The sequence below is a fragment of the Falco rusticolus genome, chromosome 9, assembly GCF_015220075.1.
Source record: "Falco rusticolus isolate bFalRus1 chromosome 9, bFalRus1.pri, whole genome shotgun sequence".
In the NCBI taxonomy this organism is placed as follows: domain Eukaryota; kingdom Metazoa; phylum Chordata; class Aves; order Falconiformes; family Falconidae; genus Falco; species Falco rusticolus.
Genome location: NC_051195.1, coordinates 7211418 through 7234299, shown reverse-complemented (window position 1 = coordinate 7234299; position 22882 = coordinate 7211418). Strand labels below are relative to the sequence as shown.

The following is a 22882-nucleotide window of genomic DNA, read 5'->3' as shown; positions in this document are numbered from 1 at the left end:
GGTCTGTTCCCAGCCAGCGTGCACACTGCAGCAGCATGACACACGGTCATGCCATCGCACCAGCCCATCCCTGCTTGGACAATCCCCGTCGGAAGCACCGAGGCAGCATTTCTGCGGCGCTGGGGCAGAGGTGGCACCTGACTGTGCTTTCACGTTGCCAGCTGGCCAGAAGCAGTCATCAGCCTTCTGCTAAAGCTCTGGTTTTCAATTACTGCAACCCACAGCTCGGAGAAACAGCCCAGTTAAGAGAAAACCAGAACAATGCTTTGAAGACCGTCGTTGTGAAAGACCACCTTTGCAAGGAGCCATCTCGGGAATGGCCAGAGACCTTCAGCACGGGCTGCTTAGCAGAGACCTTCCTAGTTATTTCCAGTCTCATAACTGACAGCGTGCGATTGTCACATGAGGGGCTGTTACGCCCCTTGGCATTAGCCAGGGTGACTATTCTTAGTAGGCAGGACAGAAACGGAGGCAGAGCCTTCGGATGAGTACACCGCAACCCTCTGTTACTCACAGATTGAATCACTTTTTGGCACCCTCATTGAAGCGTTTGGCTAACCCCTGCTTTCCTCTTCAGAAACACTGCTATCAGCGAGTGGTTCCCCCTGTAACACACCGCAGAGGCATTCATCAGGGCATGGCTAACAGGGGTGCCCCTCCCCCCCAGCCCCCGAGTCAAGTCAGTACCTCGCAAGAGAAGGCAGAGCTTGCAAAGACACATGGAAATCTACTGAGAAATAAAATAGGGGCTGCAAGAATCTAGGCCTAATGTGGGCATTGACTGCGATTTAGCTTGGCCGGAGCTTGATCTGGTGCAAAACAACATATGTGGTTTCGCAGAAGCTGGAGCCAGTGCTTTATGTTACTGCCTTCGCTCTCCCTAACCTGGGCTCTTGTTTCTAGGTCAAACTGTCCCTTTCTGCCAACAACCGGGGCACGCCTCTGAAGGCCCCCTGGAGCACAGCGCCGCCGTCACCCCGCTCCTCGGGCAGGACCCGCTCCCCTTTGCTTCCCACCCTCCACGAAGCACGGCTCGTGCTTACCTTGGAGCACAGGAGGATGGGGAGAACATCACTTACCTCTGGCAGAAGCAGGCACAAAACAAGTGTAACAGTTTTATGGCTATTGTTTAAACATGCATAATCAGGTTATTGTTCTGTGCATATTCAGTATTACAAGCCTCCCCCCAACGTTAAAAAAAATCCAAAACCACTACTGAATTTTTTTTTTTTTAAAAGTACCATTAGGATACAGAAGTCTTAATGTCTTAGAATTGCCACTGCCTAACATGATGAAATCATTTCAATCCAAAAACTTAAGCTCTGGAGGGGGCCTTTGTGATGAGACTTGCAACGCAGCTGCAAAAGCCAGCAAAACTGCCGTTTGGTCTATCAGCCCCTTTCAGTGCTTCCGTTCGTACAGCAAACCGATTCCTCAGTGGACACAGTCACCTCTTTAATAATATGTTTTGGTAATCACCCCGAGCTTCATTTTCCACTCTCCACAGTATTTGTGAAATGAACTGCTTTTCCCTGCTCTACTAAAGACCCTCTGCAGTGCAAACTCGTCGCCAGCCGCTGTCTCCTTTTCCTCTCTACCCCTCTTTTTAGGGCTATTGCCTCCAATTACAGTACTCGAGACTCTACCAGTGAGCAAGAGAGACAGGCTCAGTTTTAGCAGAATGAGGGACAAAAAAAGTTAATTGCTTTTTATATTTAAATTGAACTATGCTTCTTTGAAAAGAAGCATTCCCTGTCTCTTTTCAAACTTATCTTGCTTGCTGTGGTATGCTAGAGATTAGAGCTCAAAAAGAACCTCTGGAACATACCAACAACTGTTATAAAAAAACACTGTTGGAAAAAAACCAGTTACCAAACTGGATGTCAATACTTTGCACAAGTCAAATTATTACTATAAACAGTCCAGCGAGTACCTGTCCAAGCATCAAACTTCAGTACAGTTTTGACAGCAACAGGAATTATTTATTATCTGGCAGCTGTTTAGCAATCCAGAGAGAGCCTGGAATTTCACCAGAATTTGTCATAGGCAAGTGCCGAAATCAAAAACCAACCTGTCCTAGGTAGCTGCAGGCTTAAGACTGTCGCTGTAACCTTTAATTACTATCTCACCCAGAGCAGCTATTTCTCCAGAAATAGTTTGAAGTATAGGCACATACTTGTAACAGATTCAGGTAGCATGTCCCAACTATATTTCTGTCAGCATTCCTGTTTTCCATACTGGAGAAAGAGCTCGTAATACCATCACACCTATGCTTCAAGAAACCCATTTCAGTTAGCCCGCAGCGAGTTTTGAAAACATGCTCAGCCTTCATGAACTATGACAGCTCTATGAATGGCCAAGATTAACAATTCAATACATGTTTTGAGTGCTGAACGGTAAATGAGATTGACACCTTCACATTTAATAGATAAGAATATACTTCCTTGGAAGAGTTCACTGGAGATAGAATGCAATGATATAATTAAACACTTTGTAGATCCTAAAGGTATTTTCATGTCATGCATTTCACTAATCAGGATAGGAGCTTCTGTTCTGTACCAATTTCCTTACAAGAGTTTTGAAAATACACCTGAACAAAGCGGTCTGAGAAGGACCATCTGAAGTTGATTATCCCAATTGCACCCAGTAAGAGCGCAGGCTAGGGAGAGGTGTTCCACCTGCATTGTAACACCAAGCTCGAGCCCATCTCCATAGAGTCTGGTTTATTTCTTCATTACAGGTAGCAGCAACTATTTCTCTTGATAGCTCTGGTTGTAACACTGAGAAGTGCAAGTTACTAAAGAGGGGAAAGATTTTTTTATTCAAAGTCCACATCTCTGAGCAGTATTGTAACATATTCTTGGAAGCAGGCAGCTGTTTTCCCTGGAAGTTTTCCCAATCTGTTTTACCATGCACAAAGCACATACTCAAAGTTGCCTAGAACACAATCTACTGCTTCCCAGAATACTAGACTAAAGGCCACTGTAAGTACTCTGCAACTGGTACACTGGATGTTATTGCTTTTGCTCCCCCTCTTTCCCTGTACTTTTTTTTTTTTTCCCCAGAAAGTTGTGTTGTGCCACACACACCCGTTTCCTTTTTTAATCTGGTCTTTAACAACTGAGTTAAGAAAAAAAAAAAAAAAAAAAAAATCACACTGAGGAAGGACTTCATATCAAGGATTCTTTCTCTAAATTATCAGATCGATCAAGATTTTTTAATTCAGAGCGAGGTAAATGAAAAACTTCCTAACAGTTCAGTATGCTAAGTTTACCTGGCTCACGCTAACTGACGAATGTTTTAGCTGGATTAAGGTCACAAAACACATGTCAAAATTGCCATTTACAAGTACGAACATACAACTCCAGGGTGCACAGCATGCCTGGTGTATACTGTTTTAAGAACAAGTACACATCCTTTCACATACCAGATGACTGAAATCCATGACTTAAAGTAACAACAAACCTAACATACAATCCCATTAGAAGGGTATAAAAGTTTTCAGAAGTTATCTTTACTCTTTCACAATTTTTCCAATAGTGTTTAAACTCTTGATTTACTGTAACGCTATTCACCACCAATATCCAGAGACATTAAAGTTACTTCAGCTGAAGAGTCTTTGAAAGCCCTCTTCTCATACTTCACTGAGATCTTCAAGATTAAATAGATTTTTTAATAACACAAATATTAAAGCTATCTGCCAAAACAATTTACAACTGACAAAAACATCAGGCATACCAATACACGCATTAGGCAGCATATGTTTTCACACCAGTAAAACAGAGCTTTGGGGAGAAACAACTCTAAACCCTAGATTACTCAGGCACACTTTTATGGTCACAACACTAACAGAGATAATAAGCCATCATTTTACATATAAAATAAATCAAACATTTGCCATCTTTCAAATATTTATTTTATTTTAGTCCTTTTAAATACGTTTTAATACAACAAAGATATAAAACAATATATTAATTCAATCCGAGTTTAGAATCAAAACAATATTTACTTATTTACAGTACTCACTTTAAACTTCACTGGCATACCTTCTAGCCATTAGGTAATACTATTTTCTCTGTTGGAACGAAATTGAAGGAACTGTTCAGTGTCAAAAGCCACGTTCCTGCATCCCTATTATGTTAAGTACCGTGTATAATGCAGTTTGTGGTTTCTCACATCTGAGAAATTTCTCAGATTTGACAAAACTTAATTGAAAGAGCAAACTAAAGTTAGAGTTAGTCTTTCTAACTACGCAGTCACGGGGCATCTAGGTCAGGTTATTGTGTTCCACATTTGTCACCTTAAGTTTTACACACCTATTACAAACTGGCTTTAAAATGTGCATGTCACGGAATTATGTACATAATACTCACTGCAAATTTCTTAAGATGCAAATGGTAAGTATGCAGGACACTGCTACATGGAAAGTTCAGTGTTCACAATACTATAGTGTTTGAGCTGAGGGCTTATGAGGGTTTTTTGGGTGTTTTCCTTCATATAATGAACAAGACATCAGTAGGTTCACTCCAAAGGACTTTTTTTTTTCCCCCCCCAGAAATACTGTTTCAACTAGAATAGCGACAATGTCAAAAGATACATCAGAAATAGTAATCTGTATAAATCATCAATGGTTTATCAATTAACACTTGATTGATAAAGTCCACATGCACAAAACAGTTCAGACGGTAAGCTGGCTCACTGCTGCCAAATATACTTCCATCTCGACAAGACTATGATGGGTTTCATAGTTACAGGTCAAGTTTCTACAAAAGTATCCTAGACTATTCAAAAAAACCCAGGAAAATCAGTATTGTCTGTACATTACTGCAATTTGTCAACTCTTCAGTAGGAACTACGTGGACAGGATGAAAAACCACCGTCATTACAGCTTGCTCTTCTTGTGCTCCTCATCCACAAAATCTACTTTTTTTTTTTCCCTAAGATATCTGCTATTTCTTCAAATGTGTATTTAATGATTAAGACTCAGCTCCACAACAGTTTTGGTGCTTGAAAACCAAATGGACTTTTGCACATCAAAAAACTAGCTAAATAATAATGAACAAGTAGCACTAAGTATGCGAGCACTGCTTAAAAAAATCCAAGGAATTGCAAAGGCCTTGCAAAAGACTGATGTCCCAAGTTCAACCCTTCTGTCCTCCCCTTCGGTGCTCTTTTTGGCACTACATGAGACAGCTGTACAGAAACGATTATAGGAACCCATGCTTTTATCCTCATTGCAGGGTTTCAATACTTCTAAATAACCTTATTTAACATGCGTGCATCAAAAAACATCTTCCCCCTCCCCCCCAAGTCATTTAACTGACTCTTGCTTCTCAAAACGGCTATCAAGGTTTTATTTTGATGCTTTGTTGGGGCTTTTTGGTTTTTTGTGGGGGTTTTTGTTTGGGTGGGGTTTTTTCTTTTACTGATTTATTCTCTGAGATCACAGTTAAGTAATAATTTCTTTGAAATTCTACTGGAATGTTTCCTTCTATAGTAGATGGGGGGGCGGGAAAAGAGGGAAAACCAAAAGCGACATTACCTGTTCCCCATTACTGTAGCACGACACCACGCACAGCACGCGCTTGGCCTTATCCACCAGAATGCTTGAACTAAAATGGTAACCCTCACTGAAATCCAGAATATTCAGTGATTTGCTTAAAGTTAAGCATATCTATTTGCTTCATCACAAGCAGTATACCAACAGGATCCATCCAATTTTTGCTAGTGTTGGACATGTAAATACTTCAGGCCTATCTACATTTCTGTACCAACACTTGTGTTACCTTGCTTACCAGAGGACATTAAGATAATTAGCATATATGGAAGCTTTCTGTATTGTTATTCAAGAACAGCTGGAGGAACCTTGCTAAAATATACACCTACGGAAGTCCAAATTCTGTATGCAGGTGTGACAGCATAAACTCACTAGTTTAAGGGATCTTCCAGAAAGTGAAAACTAAAGGCAAAACGTTTAGGAAAGCTATTATAAGCAGCTGTGTCATAAGATACAATAACAAGAAAACAAACAAAACAAAAAAAAAAAAGAGGGGGGCAGTGTCTATGTGTCTATCACTTGCAGGCATGGGCACATATATCCCCAAACTGATAATAAGGAAGAGCTCAAGACTATTGTTAAGTCTCAAATATTACCAATTTGCTAAGCTACCAAAAAAATACGCCACCCTCCCCTGCTTCCATATATCCAGAGTTATTCAGTTAAGACTTCTCTACTTGATTAGTTACTGGACTAGATTACTAGTGTTGTTAAGACACTTGCACTCGCTGACGTAACACAGTAATTCATTGATTCCTCTGAATTCAGATTATGTGCGCGCTTCCCACAGACCACTGAAGATTGCTTTGCACACAACAGGTGCAGCAAGTTAAAGGACAGCAAAAAGACCAGCGCACAAACAGAAGGGAGAAGGACAACCTAAAAATACTCAGCATTAAATCCAAGGCCCAATGATGCTTTGCTGCCTTTACTTGAAAGTGCTTGTCAGCAGCAGAGAAGCTGCAAAATGTTTTTAGAACACCGACTCTCTGAAAAGAAGATATAGAATTTTAAGCCTGTCAGTTATTTGCAACTTGTTTCCATCTATTAACAATAAAGCTTACATTACTAACTTTACAGACCAACCTGTGCTCTTTGGCATGGGAGATCAGATTTTTTCTGTCTTCTAGCAATTTCAAGCCTTACCCTTGCATGTCTATAGACAGACAACACAAAATTCCAAAAACAGAAGCGGAGAATTGTCCTGACAATGTTTTAAACCCACTTTATGCTCACAAAACCAACCTCTGTTTATTACTTATCTTGGACTCAGATACTTAGCATCAAGAAAAACAGCACAAAAGAACAAGCTTCCTTTAAAAACCACCGACAGCCAATGCTGATTTAAAACATGGATTTACTTAACAGAATTTGAAAAATTAAATTAGAAAAAAAGAGAAGCCTTATGTTTCAAAGTATATGATCTCCAGTTAAAAAAAGAAAGTATTGAAATAATAGCTTTACTTTATGTAAACATTATTACACTGGGCTGCACTTGAAAATTCTCCTGCATGTCCAAGTTGCAAAGTAATTTTTCAGTTTAGACACAGCTACAGCAGTTAGCACTGACATGGTTCTTTTCAGAATCAGCAGCTTTGCAAGTTTAACTGCATACCTCTCCATATGTTATAACTCAGAAAACAATCCTGCACATACAGAGAACAGATGCTTCCTAGAGTTTAAAAAAAAAACCCACCAACATTCACAACTGTGTGTGCATTGCAAAGGCAAATATAAATTAACAAATAGAACTCTTTGATTATAAAGTCTCAAGAGGAATGTTCAAATTGCTTTTCTGAAATCAGAAAGGTAAGAACGAGAAATGAAAAATCTTTCAAATCTTTCAGAATATTTTTTCCTTTTTTTCTAAGTGTCAGCATACTCCCCCAATCTGGATGGCAAGAGCCACCAGGCTACGGCAGATAGAACAATACAGCATTAAACCTGCAATTTTGCTAAAAAATTGGAATGTTACAAATATCAAAGTCTGCGGAATAGTACAATGTATGTGTGCTCAATACAGCTGGCAGAGATACTCTAAGACACACAGTTCCTCTGTGGAATAGGAGCTAAATTAAGTTACAAGAGTAACGTACTACAGAGAGGGGAAGATAGTCAAGTTAGTACAATCCAGGTTTATAAAAGAAACACAATACAGCAAGGAGTAGCCCACAGTAAGTTACAAGCCTCCAAGACATGTCTTGCAAAATTCCCAAGGGATTCCTTTTCATGCAAACATAAGTAATTGTGGCCATTAAAAGTCAGCTTGTATCAAACTGGCAATGCTTAATCTAACTTTCCAAGGCTGACTTACATTACCTTCTGCACATACCTATTCTGAAACTGCAATAACCAAATAAAATGCTCTAAAACATTTTTCTGATTTGCACCTTTTACCTATCAGTCTTCATTTAGCATAAATCTAACTTAAAAGTCTCTACAGCCAACGTTAATATTGCCCCCTCACAAACCACAGCACAAGAAATTACCTACCAGCTGTGTGACCCTTGTTTACACATTATGGACTCGGAGTGTTGGTTTGGGGTTTTTGTGGGTGTTTTCTTGTGCCTGTTTTGTTTTTTAAACAACCAAAACTCAACTGCTTATGGTACTTTTATCTTTCAGTATAGTAAACGAGCAACTTAATTTAAGAACTAGTCTCTTTTCACACTTGCTAGAAGAACTTATACTGCATGTGTTTACATATATATAAACAAATATACTGTGTATATATATATATCCAGAGATAGTCACCATATTGTTGACACCAGAGTGCTAAAACATACATCAATAAGAGCACTATTTCCAATACTCACTATTACTTTTCCTGATAGAGTTACTACATGCATTTTCCCCATCCATTTATGGGACAGTAAGATATATGAAGATAACTGTTCCATTTTTCCAATGTTAAAGAGCTGCTCCTAAAACACATGCACAGGTTTGGGTATAAAGCAATTAAAACCACACAGAAGTCATTTTGTGGCTTTAAACTCACTAAAGCTAAATTAACATTACTTTCAGTGCATGTAGCATTTACTTTAACTCATTTAGTTAAACACAAAAGGGAAAACTTCCAAGTGCTAGAACAATCATACAGACAACTGATAGACTAGACTAAATAAGCTGTCATTAAAAAAAGACATCACTGCATAGCCACAAGGCAGACTTTCATTTTTGGCAACCTGTATGCAGACCATTTATACTGTCAATTATACTTTAAGACTTGTTATTTAACAGTTAAGAGACCCTTTTAGCAAGGAACTATACTGCTTTCTTCATTATGACACAGTACTCCTCAGTCTTTTAAGTATACACAGAGTTTGTTTTGAAAATTACATTTATGACTGTTTTAGAAGAAAGTCTTCATCAGGTTCTAATGTTTTAGTGTATGTAAAGGCTGGCACGTCAGGTAACGAAGATTATGTGGACCTGTAAAGGGTCTGTTCTATTCAGTACAAGCATGTGTTTGAGGTTACAGTTACATAACACTCACATACAACCTTTCTAAGGGTAACAGTATTCTGGTTTATATTCACGGTTCACTGATAGCCTCTACCGTTCCCTGCATCGTTTTCTATTTCAGCAACAAGAAAACAAAACACATCCCTGTGAAGTACAGGAACCCTATTTCACGGTTAGGAATCTAAGAAACAAGACAAGGAGGAAGAGATCACGGAGTGAAAAACGTTACTTTACATCCCCCCACAGCTAGCCTTGTAGGATCTTAAGTCATGACACTTCACAAAAATCTGAACTGTCACACACACTCTTCAGCCAATCAATCTTTTCAGTATGGTAGGTTTCGAAAAGGGCCAGCAATACTCGTTGGGAACAGTTCCATTAACATTGCACTCAAAAAAAGAAAACATTGGAAACCAGATCCTTGCTCTCCTACTCTGTTGATATGCTCTAGTATTAGCCAACGTATGGTAATACAAGAAGAGTCTTGTAGTGATGTAAAAGGCAATGAAGACGTCTATAGAATAATGTTCATGTGCAGCCAAAATGAAGAAGATTCCAAAGAGATTCAGGACCCAGGACAAGGTGTGCAAGAAGTTCCAGCTCCTTGGCGTATCTAGGAGAAAACAGAAAGCGACTAACCTTGAATGTCTCAACAGTCTGGGTCATTGTGAAATCCAGGCCCAAACGCTCCAAGTTTTTGCACAGATTTTTTTTTATCCAAAAATGTGATGAAGTCACTGTCTTCATCTGGAAATACTGTTTACATCTACAGGTCCAATAAACCCAATAAAAGCAACCACAGAAGTTATAAATGTCTATCAATGACTTCCTTTACAAATACAGCTATTACACATTTCTGGATTAACAGAGCATCCTGAAATGGTTTAGGACCACACAAAGCAGAACTGTTTGTTCAACTGATTTCTTTTAATGAAAATCATGCCTTTTCCATGTAGTAAGGGGAACTATGTCATAAAACATACATTACTTTGTTACTGCAGTCATTCAATCATAGATTAACTCAAACTAATTACCTTAGTTATTATTTACTTACTGTATAATGTATCAAATCACACTTTGTATTTACAGAGAAGCACTACTGTTTCATATACTCTTACTCATTATGAGGTTTTGTATTTTGGCTTTAGGGCTTACACTGAACATACAGCCACCTAGTCAGGTGTTTCCCCTGACGGGGGGGGGGGTGTCAGTGGCAGATACCTACAGAAGCCTACAAAGTAAGTATTTTCCCTAGTATTCTCTCAGTAGCAAATCAGAGAGCCTTCCTAATTTTCTTGGCTCACGTGTTCTGTCAATGTGCCCTATCCGTCCTTTCATTATTCTGAGCAGTGCTGTTCCTCTCCTGGCTGCAAGTAAACAGTCACAAACCTGAGCAACAGCACAGAAATCCAAATTTCTATCTGTTTGCTTAGATGTAACGCTCTGAACTTTTTGAGGAGGTCACGCCGCAGATATTCTTAATACTTAAGGACATCTAAGCATTTACACTCTCACACCCTTGGTCGACAGCAAGCAGTACGTATTCTTAACACTGAGGGACACCGAAGTATTGACATACTGTACTTACATTCTGTGACAAAGAAGTTGAGCATGGTCAGGACGACAGTGTGGCCACTGAACATATAATCTCCACACGTATGTACTCCAGTCAGAGTCATTCCAAAGCCACTCCATATTGCAAATGCCCGCTGGAGTTTTGCCCAAACATTGCCATACAACTAAAAGACAGTAACATTAACCTTTACTAAGTTCCAACCCCACTGCCTGAACAATATGTCCTTACAGTTAGCTGTACAGCTATGGATGTTTAATACCGTTTATCATGTCGGGTCTTTTATTAACATGCAGGTTAGCACATATTTGGATTTCATCGTGGCAGTGAATCACATTAGTAACTACAATTACTAATTGTATACATCATACCTCTGGTGAATACTGGAATTTAGATAGAGTATTTTATTGCAAGTGATTTACACACAGGGTCTTCTTGAATATATTCAACCTCCCAATGTGTTTTTGTTAAGCTCCCAATATATTCAGCTTAAACTGTCTTCTAACTAAAAGTTAGGAACCATAAAATCCCGTGTTCTGGAATATCTCTCAGGGTGAAAGGGTGAAATAATAATAGGTTTTGGGGTTGGGTTTTTTTTTTTGAAACCATACATCCAACAAGACAAAGACGCAATTACTCCACTTTCAGACTTTCTTCATGAAGTCATTATCTTAAGTGCACACTTCTATGATGTATTCTTTCCAGTTTACATTGTGAAATGCTCTGAACACCCTTCCACAAGGAACTGTCTCCTTTCCAATGTGGCAAGTGCTTCTAAGACCCCTAAGGATGCTTGCCTGCATAATGGCAGTTAATGAAGGTGTGTGGAGGGGAACAGCAGAGAAATGATGATGCCGTTTGAACAAACACACATCTAACATTATGGTCACAACAATCTTAATCATATCTGAGATACAATATTTTCAAAAGGGAAACAAGAAAATAATTTAAAGCATTTTAAGTTTTTACCTTTCCAGTACATTGCAAGTGCTGGCCTGGCACAGAGAGTGAGGTAACAAACATTGTAATGCAGCGTAGTAAAAATACTGTCCCCATGAGGCTGCACAGCCTTCGCAGAAGTATAGATCTGGGAAAAGTACAGAGGAACTGATTGCAAGAATCCTGATACAATGTATCTTTAAATCAGGAAAGCTACAATAAACATCCCCTTGCACCCCAACTTAATCCCATTAAATCCCTTCATCATTGTTGCAAGTTTCACAGTAAAAAAAAAAAATAAATTTTTTTTTCAGTAATACTGTAAAGGTATGATTCCACATGGCAGGGTGAAACACTGTAGCAGGCTTACTGTATAGGTAAGCTCCACTTCTCTGCAGCTACACTCCTACCAGCTTTGGCACTCATACCTTCTGTTGGCAAACTGATAAAAATCAACAAAACTGGTAAAAATTTAACTTAAAACACACACAAAAGGATTTCCTACCCTTTAGTGACAGCAAGCTGCTAGGCTGCCTCAGTCATCCTGCAGAATTTCACTCTCATACAATTTTCTTATATACAAAACTGTTATCGTATGAAGGTATTTACTGACAACTCTCAAACACGTGTTCTGAAGGAAATTACATACAAATCTGGTAGAAAAGTAAAGTCAGATTACTCCTTTGTAAGATTCACAAGTCACCATTCTTGATTAAACCCTCCCTAATCCGTTTTTACAGGGACATATTAGAAGCTTACATGATTCTCACTGAACAGAAAGTCTTAAACAATCACCATGAATTCTTGCCACAGTCCTTTCTCTGAATCTAAGTAGCAGTTAATTTGGATTTTATACACCGTACCTGTGTTTGTGAAGCAGAAGAACCAACAGCCAAATATAGCAAAGAATGACACCACATACTTCAGTCATAGCAAAAGCCCATGGTATCCTAGGGACGCTAAAAAAAAAACAAAAAACAAAAAAAGGATGAAGCAAGAACGTTAACTTACAAATACAAAGGTTTATTTTTTCTTTCTAATCTCAGTATTGAGTACAAAGGCATACAAAGTCCTTACTACAAAACTTGCATTAGTCTAACGACAGTTTAGACTACAACTAAGAATTATTTTGTTAGACTGAATGAAATAGAATTTGAATTATTTTTTATTTACATTATCTCCTTTCTAATAATGTATTTTCAGCAGGCATTTACCCAGAATTCATTAAGTCAAAGAAAATCTCTAGTATGCTCTCTTAATTAACGCATCATATACTGACAGGATGTGTTCCTCTACCACTGATGCCCAAGAACTTTTTTCATTGTGACACAAACTTGCATCATGTCAATTATGCTGCTTATGCTTATAAGAATGCCTTGTCAACACAATTAACGATGCAGTCTAAAATCCCAAATACTTGTAATGAAGCACAACTGCACAGAAGTGTTAGAAAAAATAGAAATTGTTTTCACAGTTAGATTTCAGTGATAATCACTACATATAAATCTTTCAGCCTTGCTTATCAAAAGATTTAAGAATTTCTTGCACACGTATGGCACCAATAACAATTTCCACTCTGCAATTAACCAAAATACATATCAACAGGTTTCAAGAGAGGCTGCTCCTCATAGTTACATGTTCCCCCTGATACAAAGGGGTAACAAAGCACTGCTCAAATTCTAGCTTTGTAGTAATCCCCTCGCATTGTTTTGTGAACTGCTGCTTTCCAACCTCCCCCATCCTCCTGCCCACTGAAAACCGTGGTAGTGCCCGAGGAACAAAATCCAGTAATGCCATAGCTCCTGTCCTCTCTCCCCTCTTCCACTCTGCTGGATGTGGTCCATTCTTGCTGAGTTTTATCTAAACTTATGGGGGAGTCTGCAACTTACTCCAAAGATTAAAGTCCTACTGACTTCACGAAAATGGAAATTACTGACAGGGATAAGGAGATCACAAAGACTGAACTCTTAAATGGTTTATCTTGTCTTTTAAAACTTTCTAGACAATAAGTTCTCTGCGATGCACCTGCACTTCCTCAAAGGGAGCATTTATTCTCTATTAATCTGCAGTCAATGACTAGAATTTCACATGTGCTACTGTCTTTCTCTTCTGCCTGAAGTGGAATATTTTCTTTACAAACTGAGCAGGGTGCCTGAGCAGTAACAGTGTTTTAGTACACAGATACCCGACAGTTAAAAAAGATACTGGTCTATTCATTCTGCCTCAGAGTTTCCCTAAACCACCCAACAAGTTGACAGCAGCTCGGGAGACAAGAAAAATACAGCATCAATGCTATTCCCTTTCAATTTCCTTGCTCACTGGCAGACCAAAATACTCCTTCATCAAAAGTTTTTCTGCATCAAGATATGTTAAGCTTCATAGGAAACATCTGGATTTCAGAAAAAGCATATGGCTGCTTACCTATGCCAGCTGACCATTACCCTTTTTACTAGATTAAGAGGATGGAAATTCCCATGTTGTGATTAGATGAAGACACAGAATTAAATAAAAACTGGGTAGAACAGCAGCTCAATTTATTTTCCCCGAGAATACAAAATCTCTGCATTAACTGATGTGCATTTCAATCTTAGCAGATGGGTTTACGACAATCTAATTACTACTATTTTGCAGAGGCATCTTCCAGAGCGTATGAAACTTTGAGAATGAAGAAAAGACAGCCTACACTTTCACCATGAGGTTACTACTTTGTTTTAAAAGAAAATTTCTTACCTATCTAGAAATATGTCTGGTAGAGGTGGATATGTTTGCATGTCAGGTACTCGCTCATGCACTATAACCATGACAAATGATGTAAAGCCAAACACTATGAAGACATACACACAACTTAAAACCGTCTTCCAATACTCTGGGTCCAGTCTTCGTGTAGTGTGTTTGTTTTTTCCATTTGCATATTGATACTGATCACCATTCAAGTCAGTAATTGCTCCGTCATAGTCCCGAGGTACTTCGCCGTTACAAAACCAATCTGTGCCCTGTAGTGAACCAACACTTGGGCATGTTGTGCCAACATGACTATCGCTGTTGTAACCAAGCTCTTCCAGGACATCAATATGTTGCTTCTGCAGTTTGCGTATGGACAACATTAGCCTTTTGATATCCCCCAGGACTTTGATTTCCAAAGGAGGGGATCGTAAATCATACTCTGTAAGTGTCAGCAGTGTAATTCCATCTAGCCTGTGTCTATAGCACAAAACATCCACATATTCACAGAATCCTTCTTCCTTCAGCCACTTGGCCACGTTCTTGGTAGTCCAACGTCGAATGCAGAGCTGGTTATTGCCTGCCATCATCCTTCTCTATCCGCCAATAAAAAATCACCTGTTACATAACAGAGAAAGAGAAGACTTGATGTTTAACAAAGATTACTGAAATGCCACTGTATTTTTGTGTGATTTTAGATCCTTCATTAGCCAAAGGCTTTTTATGTAAGAGCCAGCTAAAAATCAGACCTGTAATTCATTAGGTAAATAATATAAAAATGCTTTAAAAACATTTTTATTCAAGCAAAGTTAAATTAAGGTTTTTCTCACTTGTTCTTAAATAGAAATTTAAAGCTGCCAAGCAGCAGAGTACTTCCTAGATGTACCCAGTTTACTTTTATTCTTTTGTTAAAAAAAATAAATAAATCCAAGTTTGTTAATTACACTAGGTGATGAAAAGCAAAGATTACTCTGTTTAAATACCAGATTAATCATTAGTCTTTTCTACTGTTGGTAGTTCATAACTTAAGCAAGAATATATAGCCAGCAACCACATAAGACTGAATTAAAGCTAAAATAGTATATTACAGGTCCAATACATTCTGCTGTTTTAAAACATATACTGAAGCTTTGGTGGCATGACACTTCCCCCTCCACCTCTTCCAAGTAAACTTAAAACTAGGGATCTACGATTCTATTGACCTGAGGCACCTTAGTTGTATGTTGACAGTGCAGTCATCATATTTCTTTGTTCAATCTTACTAATTATGACAGATGCTTGCTTACTATATTGTGAAGCCTTTACAAATATTCAGCTTTCGAAATAACATAACTAGAAATTAGAGCATAAGCTTTAATTCCAAAGCATCTTCAAAAGCAATGTGGTAATAGCTAACATCACACACCAAACTCAAAAAAAGAGGTATTCTCTTCATACAGATTTCTCAATAATTGTTTTCTTAAGTCTGGAATATTCCTTGAAGGTAGGCAAGACATCTCAGCGCCATTTTAGTCACATGTTGATGACAAGTCACCAGAACAAGTTAGAACAACCACCAGGAAAAAAAATGCACCACTGAATGTTACATGGGATACATGAAAAAACTTTCAAAGGCTACCGGTGATGTAAAAGTAATAAAAAGCTTATCCAATATTTAAGACCCACAGCAGTACAGAATGGATTTGTGCATAATTTATATTTGGTGGCTTACGTACAGCTACCATCTAAGAAACAGCTACAATTTCACAGCTCTTTTGTACTTGAAAGAACAGCTTAATTAACTAGAATGCTTCAATCATGCCAATCAAATCTCAGAAAATACAAGATAGTACAATACACCAGTGCCACATATATCATTCAAGGTTTTCAGAATGAAAGCAAGGAAACAGCCTATTTAATCTATTATTTAGCTTCTCTATATAGTAAACAGGTACTCAAACCCATCATGAATATTCAACACAGTTTTACATCTTTTTTAGGGGCAGAGATCTTGCAAAACCAAGAAGCTCTTCCCTTCTCCCTTCTCTTTTTAAAGAGGTACTGTACCTATTATTAGAAGTAGCTCTTATTATTGGATGCAACTTTTTCTTCCATCTAATTAGCTTACATCTACCAGGACCACACGCTATTTTATTCTGTATCAGAGAAGATTCAATTTGTCCAGTGAGACCTCCCAGCAGTACAAAAGCTTAGATTAGAAACAAGCGCAAAGTTGCCCTTCTAAAAGAATCAAGGGAGTGACACTTCTGAATATATTCTTGAGTTGATTGTGTATTAACAACATGTACTTAACACCTAGTTTTAATTTCTCAAAACTCCATACACAGCCAATATGTATACATGTGTTCATACCTTGACTTAAACAGTTGACAAAACATCCATAAAGCCCCACTAGAATCTCTGCATTTACTGTATACTCTTCCTTCTACACACAAAAGGGTATTTTCTCACTTCTGTGTTACCTTACCATTTTCGAAAGTCTTGTTCAGAACACCTGTAACAACTACTTGGCTCACACAGCTATTAACAAAAGGAATTATGACATATAATTTGTAATTAGTGATCAATTAATTGAGCTTCTTTGTACTACCTATTTTTACCTTACTCCAGCAAAACAAGCAAACAAACTCGAATTGCTTATCTGGACTTCCAGCTTTCCTCGTTCAGAAACACAGATGAAATACTGAAAAAATCCTTAATCAGTGTTTTTTTATAACACTGTAACCATCACAAGTTTTCTAAAAGCAGTAAATTCAGACTCACCAAAAATATGATCCACTTACTATTTTGTCTTCTAAGCAAAGCAACTTGTGAGGACAAAGTCAGGCAACGCTCCCTAACGAGAATTCTGTTCATTCGTCACTAGTCAAGTAGCCTAACACCAGCCTGGCATTTCTTCATCGGGCGTTACAGGAATACAAATCAACCCTTACCAAACACGCAATAAAAGTAACATTACAACACGGAGTGAGCATACTCATCAAAGGTCACTACTGAATAGGCTGGACCTGGGAGAAAGTCTACATTAACTTTAAGATGAACCTGATAGGACCCGCTCCTGTTTTTAGAGCTGTCAAAGACAAGACATGTAACCAACTGGAAAAGACGAAGAAATCAACAAAGAAACAACCACTTATGCAAAACAAATTTAAACCACTGCGCACAGCTGGTAGCTAATTTCATCTCAACAGCAACAGTTAAGGATCAGTTTTGATGACAAGGCAATTTCTTTAAACTCAGAAACTGCCTCCTCCTTCAGACTACTCATTTAAGCGCCACTCTTGTGGTTTAAAGGGTAAAAAGGGCCCTCCCTAAGAGTCTCCGCACTTGGCATACAATACAGATCTCTGCGCCCAACTGCTCCTATCAACTTTTGAAGCTTAGGAAGGCCAGGCCACAAAACATTTGTTACACTAACGTAGCAAGAGACCAACAGATAATAAAGAGATTACCTAGATAACTGTACTGGTTCTCCTGAAAGAAAACAGCACCAGTAACTACTTCGCCTTCTACATTACTGGTTTTATCACTGAAACCAAATAACGGATAACATTATTTAATGATGAATAATATGCATGAGTAACACAGAGCAAGCAGACTTAAGCATTAGAGGGCAAAATATACTTTTCGCTTGACATCAGCAATATTTGTAGCTAGCTAGTTGATTACTTTCCTGGTACTGTGACTTCATACTTAGTCAGCTCATCAGCAGTACATATCATGTGTCCCATTTCTCTTTTTCCTTCCCCAGCCTCTCAGTTAACAGCAAAACCACAACTGAACGCGCACTTCTTGCACACGTGTTACATGTTTATTTTTTTCAAAGAAAAACTTTACTTTATGAACCATGAACATTTCTACAATTTGGTTAGGGCATTTTAAGAAATGAGATGCCAAGTATACCCTAGCTGTTATCACAATATTTTTCCTAGATGTATATTTAAACATGGAAAAGTAACCTTTCTCAGAATGACTACCCAATATTCCACCATTTCTTCCTCTACTGAATTACTGCCAGTCAACCATTAAATCCCTAACTTTCCCAGCATACAGACTTTGAGTCAGTATGTTTAGGTAAAAACACAGGAAGCTGAACATGCTTATCAGTACTCTAGAATAGCATTAATATCACACTAACTGCAGTCTTGTTACAAAAACAAAATGTGATTTTATATATATATATATTATGCCAGAATCATGGCTGAATGGTGAAATAAGAACCTAGTTATGTCCGCAGCAGTTCACAGCACGTTGACTAGATTTGTTTACTCCGGACAGGCATGCAGAACTCTACCAGCACTATTACTGCTTCACCACCTGCCCTCATGTGCCTGGGAGAGCCTGTGATGATATGGGCTCTTGATTTCAGCCCCGGCTAGGTTCAATTCTCAATTCCTTGAGAGGAATTTTAGGAAGAACGCTGAAGAACTATCAGATCTCAAGTGATTTAACCTACATTTCTTTGTGGAAGGTTTCAGGCTGAAGTCTGAATATAGGCAATTCCAACTCAGCCTCTCCTTCGCTGGCTCTGCTGGCCTAGGAGCACGACATCTCGCACCCAGGGGAAAAGCTGTTCTATACGCAGGCTGCTGGTTCACAATGTGGGTGAGACCCAGGTTTGAGGCCTCGGCTCCCCAGCACAAAAAAGCTATACTCAAAAACATGTGCTGAGCCAGCCTGCAATAATAAGGCTACTGTCACATACCAACTTAGTAATGCTGTGCTGGGAAAGGAACATACAGCACTGCCTTGTTATGTGTCAAAAGCCTCGGATGCTCTGCTGACTTGCATCAAAAGCTTGTCGCTTGCGCTTCCTGAAAACTCTGAATTCTCCAGTGCTTATTTAAAGCAAACAGCACCAAAGGTTTCATTGCCATGTAGTATACAGTGACTTAAGCCTTACCCTCTAAATGCCACCATATACAGTACAGTATCTTGTAAACAACTGGAGAAAGAGACCGCTTGCAAAAACAATACATGATTTTTCAAGGGTTTTTTTAATACAATAGCTACTATAGTATATATAAAACTGATCAAACGCAGCACAACACCCACCACGAGACTGAAAAACTGGGTATTTTCCTAAGGCAAGCATACAACAATTTCAAATGCAGAAATATCCCTGTAAAACTTGCATTCAGTTTTACTTAGTGCCTTTGCTGTCAGAGTTGTTTCATAAACATTTATAGTTAGTGAGATTATCAGCAGTACCTTAGCTGTACCCAAAGGTCTTAGTGCTATTTCTGAAGGTAAGATAAGAAATCTCATAAAGTAACACTTGTTTAGTTTACTGTATGTCTTGGGTTTTAAACCATCAATGAAGACGTGCTTTTCAAGAAGTATTTATTGAAGTGCTGCATTGTGGAAAATATAGAACCAGTACTGTAAAATCAAAGATTGGCTCTGTACACTCAGAAGTCTTTCTGTTGGAACGCCTCCATGCAAAACTGACAGCAGCTGCTACAGAAAGTCCCGAAAGCTAAACATACTTGTCTTAAGAACCACTAAAAGCAGTTACATACAGCGGCAAGCTGAACAGAACACATACTGCTCCCTGACTTTTACACCTCATTAAACCAAAGGGGTTGTACTGTACTCAAGTGAACACTAAGAACAGCTCAACTCCTAATCTACTAACCAGCTAACAAAACATTTTTTATCCTATCACCATACTTCGAGGTACACACAAGTGATTTTTAAACAACTGATCAAGTACTCCACCACTCATCTTAGGATGCAATTCACAGTACTGCATTAATATTTGTATAAGATCTTGAACATTTCACATACTAAGTGTCATGTGTCAAGTGTTTTTTTCTCCAGCTTCAAGAAACAGCATATCCATCTCATAACGGAACACTGTTTTGCTGATGAGTTGTATAAGGATAAAGAGCAGAAAATTCAGATATGCTTTTCCCCCTTTTATTTCTTTCTTCTCTTCCCACAGCCTCATCTTCGGATGGAAACAGGGGAAGATATGAGGAAACTCCCCATCCAGATTAAAACCAGCACACTATCTTAAATGAAACTCTGTTCTTACTCTCCACAATCATTTACAACCTCATCTTTCTGGTCTAATGAAAAATCTAGGAGTCTTCCTTATTCCAGATGTATTAAAATAAGTAAGAAAAAAAAACCCTTAAAAAAGTTATGTGATTATCAAATCAGCATCTATAATGTAATATGGTTTATGGATCTCAACCTGCTTAGCAGGCTGCAAAACTGAGCTCTGTATGAAGAGTGATAGTATAGAGCCTGAAAGATCTCAACTCCTAGGACAGCTTGTGTTTTTAATTGTATATTACCAAAAAAGACCCCAACCAGCCAGCAAAAAGAAGGTCACATAGAATAGCAAACAAGATAAAATTCTTGCTCTTTACAAATCTACAGGATGTTTCCTTCACATCCAAGTAGCACTTTCGCAACAAAATCTTGCAAAACCTCCCGAAAAACTTCCTTCCACTGGGTATAAAAATCAGTTCGCCCCAGCCCTGCGTTAATTCCACCTTTTTTCTGTATCACAGAAAGCAAAAGGAAGAACAAGACTACCTCCGATACCCAGAAAGGGCCCCCACCCATCAAACGGGAGGGGCATTTAATTACCAGGAAACATCTTGCTGAGCTCTTGCCGCTCCAAAACACTGCATGAGCAGCAGCTCTGCAGGGGTGGCACTGACGCTGTGCTACACTGGGCCAACAGCACGAGGGCTCCGTGGAGACGGAGCACACTTAGCACAATTGGAATGTTCCATCAAATCATCTTACAACATGCAACATGTGTCGGGTTTTTATAAAACAAATTTTGCAAACTGAGGCATCAAATACAAAACCATGAGACCACTTCAACTCCAGTTACAAACCCACTAAACACGTGGATGTCAAAACTGCCTCTCATTTACCTCTTCCGTCAACTTACAGAGCTGATAAACCTATGCTTTTTAAGTATTGTTTTTTAAACATAGCAATCAGCAATCGTTAAGTGAGTAGCGCCAGAGGCCACCTAATGCACTGTCAGCATAGGTTTGACAGCCTGAGTGGACAACAGCTCCTGCAAAGTTTCAACTTTCTAAATACACCCAGGCCTTGAACTCACACAAAATCTGTCGGGTCCAGGCAGACTCCTCCATTTAACCCTCAAACCTGAACAGCAGGTGTGCAAACCAGCAGCAGCACTCTCCCATGATGCCTTATCAAATCCTACAGGCTCAAAAACTTTTTGACTCAAAACTAAGTACTTTGCCCTTAGAAAATCCACTGATTTTACACCACTGGAGTTGAAAATTGCAAGATAGCAGCCTCTGTTTGCCTTGGCACGACTGGTTTGTTATCCAACTGTAAGACTGACACAAAGCATCATTTCCAGAAAGGATTTGTTTCCTGGGCAGGCTGACACAGGACTGAGAAAACAAGTGATTTCCCTCTCCTCCTACACCTGCTACAATAACAAAAAATAAACCCTGCAAGAAGCCAGCCCCCACCTGCCTGGGCTGGGAGCCCCCATCCCGCCCAGCGCCTCCCCTGCCCCCTCAGCCTGTCACGGAGAAAACGTGCACGGTTCAGAGGGAAACCGACCCGGCTGGGCACAGAGCCTAACCCCCTCCTCCTTTCTACAGCAGAGGGAATAACTTCAGGGAGAAACGAGCAGGATTTTAGTTTCTGAGCAGAGTGGTTTCCTCAGCAGCCGGCAGGGGAGCGCCGGGCCGCCAGCACGGGGAGCCGCCGCACCTCAGCGGAGCCCAGCCCGCGCACCGTACGCGCACGAACCACGGCGGAGCGGGCTTCAGCGCAGACAACCCACGCCGGAGGCTCTTCCCGCTCCTGCGGCGGGCGAGCCCACTTCCCTCCCCTCACACCCCCGGCCCGAGGCAGCTCTGTCCCTGCCGAGACCCGCGGAACACACACACCGCCCTCAGCCCCACCTCAGCGGGACGAGCGCCCGGCCCCTTCCCGGCGGGAAGAGCCTCCTCACCTCCCCTCACCTGCCGCCGCGCCAGCAGCGCTAAGTAGCGGTGCCGCAGCGCCCGGCCCCGGGGCGGCGGCAGCGGCGGCGGCTCCTGCGCGCCCTCCCTCTCTCCGGCGGCGGCGGCCACCGCCAGCACCCCATCACCCCGCCGGAAGTGGCGGCCGCCGGCGCCAGCTCCTCGCGGGCGGCGGAAGGGGCGGAGACAGCGCGGGGGCCGCTTCCGGGCGAGGTGGTACCTCAGCGCGGCCTGCCGCCGCCCACCGGGCCCTGTCGTGGGCCCCCGGGGCCCTGCCGCCGCCGCCGGGCCCTATTGTGGCCCTCAGGGCTCTGCCGCTGCCCGCCGGGCCCTATCGGCCAGCGCACAGCCAGGCCGTGGGCGGCCGGACCCCGCCGCTGCGGGCTCGGAGCGCTTGAGGCGTTGCCTTCGGGAACGCCTGCAGCCCTGTGTTCCTCTGCGTTCCTGCCGCGCGGAGTGCAGGCCGTGCAGCTGGCGGCGGGGTCACTGGGCTGCCTGGGCCCGGGGAATGGACGTCTTAAATCTTAAGTATATGGAAGTACAGTCACAAGTGCTTCAAGCTGTGTGAAAACCTCAAAATCTGTATACATAGGGCAGCATATTTTCTATTAAAAAAGAATGTCGAGATTCTTTTGTCCTAAGAAAAGA

General features: G+C 40.4%; 1 protein-coding gene across 3 annotated transcripts; it reads right to left on the bottom strand.

The window, feature by feature from the left end:
* Positions 1-3893: 3893 nt before the first annotated feature.
* Positions 3894-22400, bottom strand: SAMD8 (sterile alpha motif domain containing 8). 3 transcript variants are annotated; one of them, XM_037400000.1, is made up of 6 exons: positions 22225-22400; positions 14265-14873; positions 12398-12493; positions 11565-11682; positions 10611-10761; positions 3894-9635 (listed from the first exon to the last, which is right to left on the bottom strand). In XM_037400000.1, the coding sequence occupies exons 2-6, from the start codon at positions 14843-14845 to the stop codon at positions 9331-9333; spliced, it is 1251 nt and encodes a 416-aa protein (XP_037255897.1). In that variant the 5' UTR covers positions 14846-14873; positions 22225-22400; the 3' UTR covers positions 3894-9330. The 3 variants fall into 3 exon arrangements, with proteins under 3 accessions (XP_037255897.1, XP_037255894.1, XP_037255898.1); XM_037399997.1 differs by having other exon boundaries at positions 22235-22400; XM_037400001.1 differs by lacking the exon at positions 22225-22400 and adding an exon at positions 22175-22198.
* Between the last annotated feature and the right edge of the window lie 482 nt (positions 22401-22882).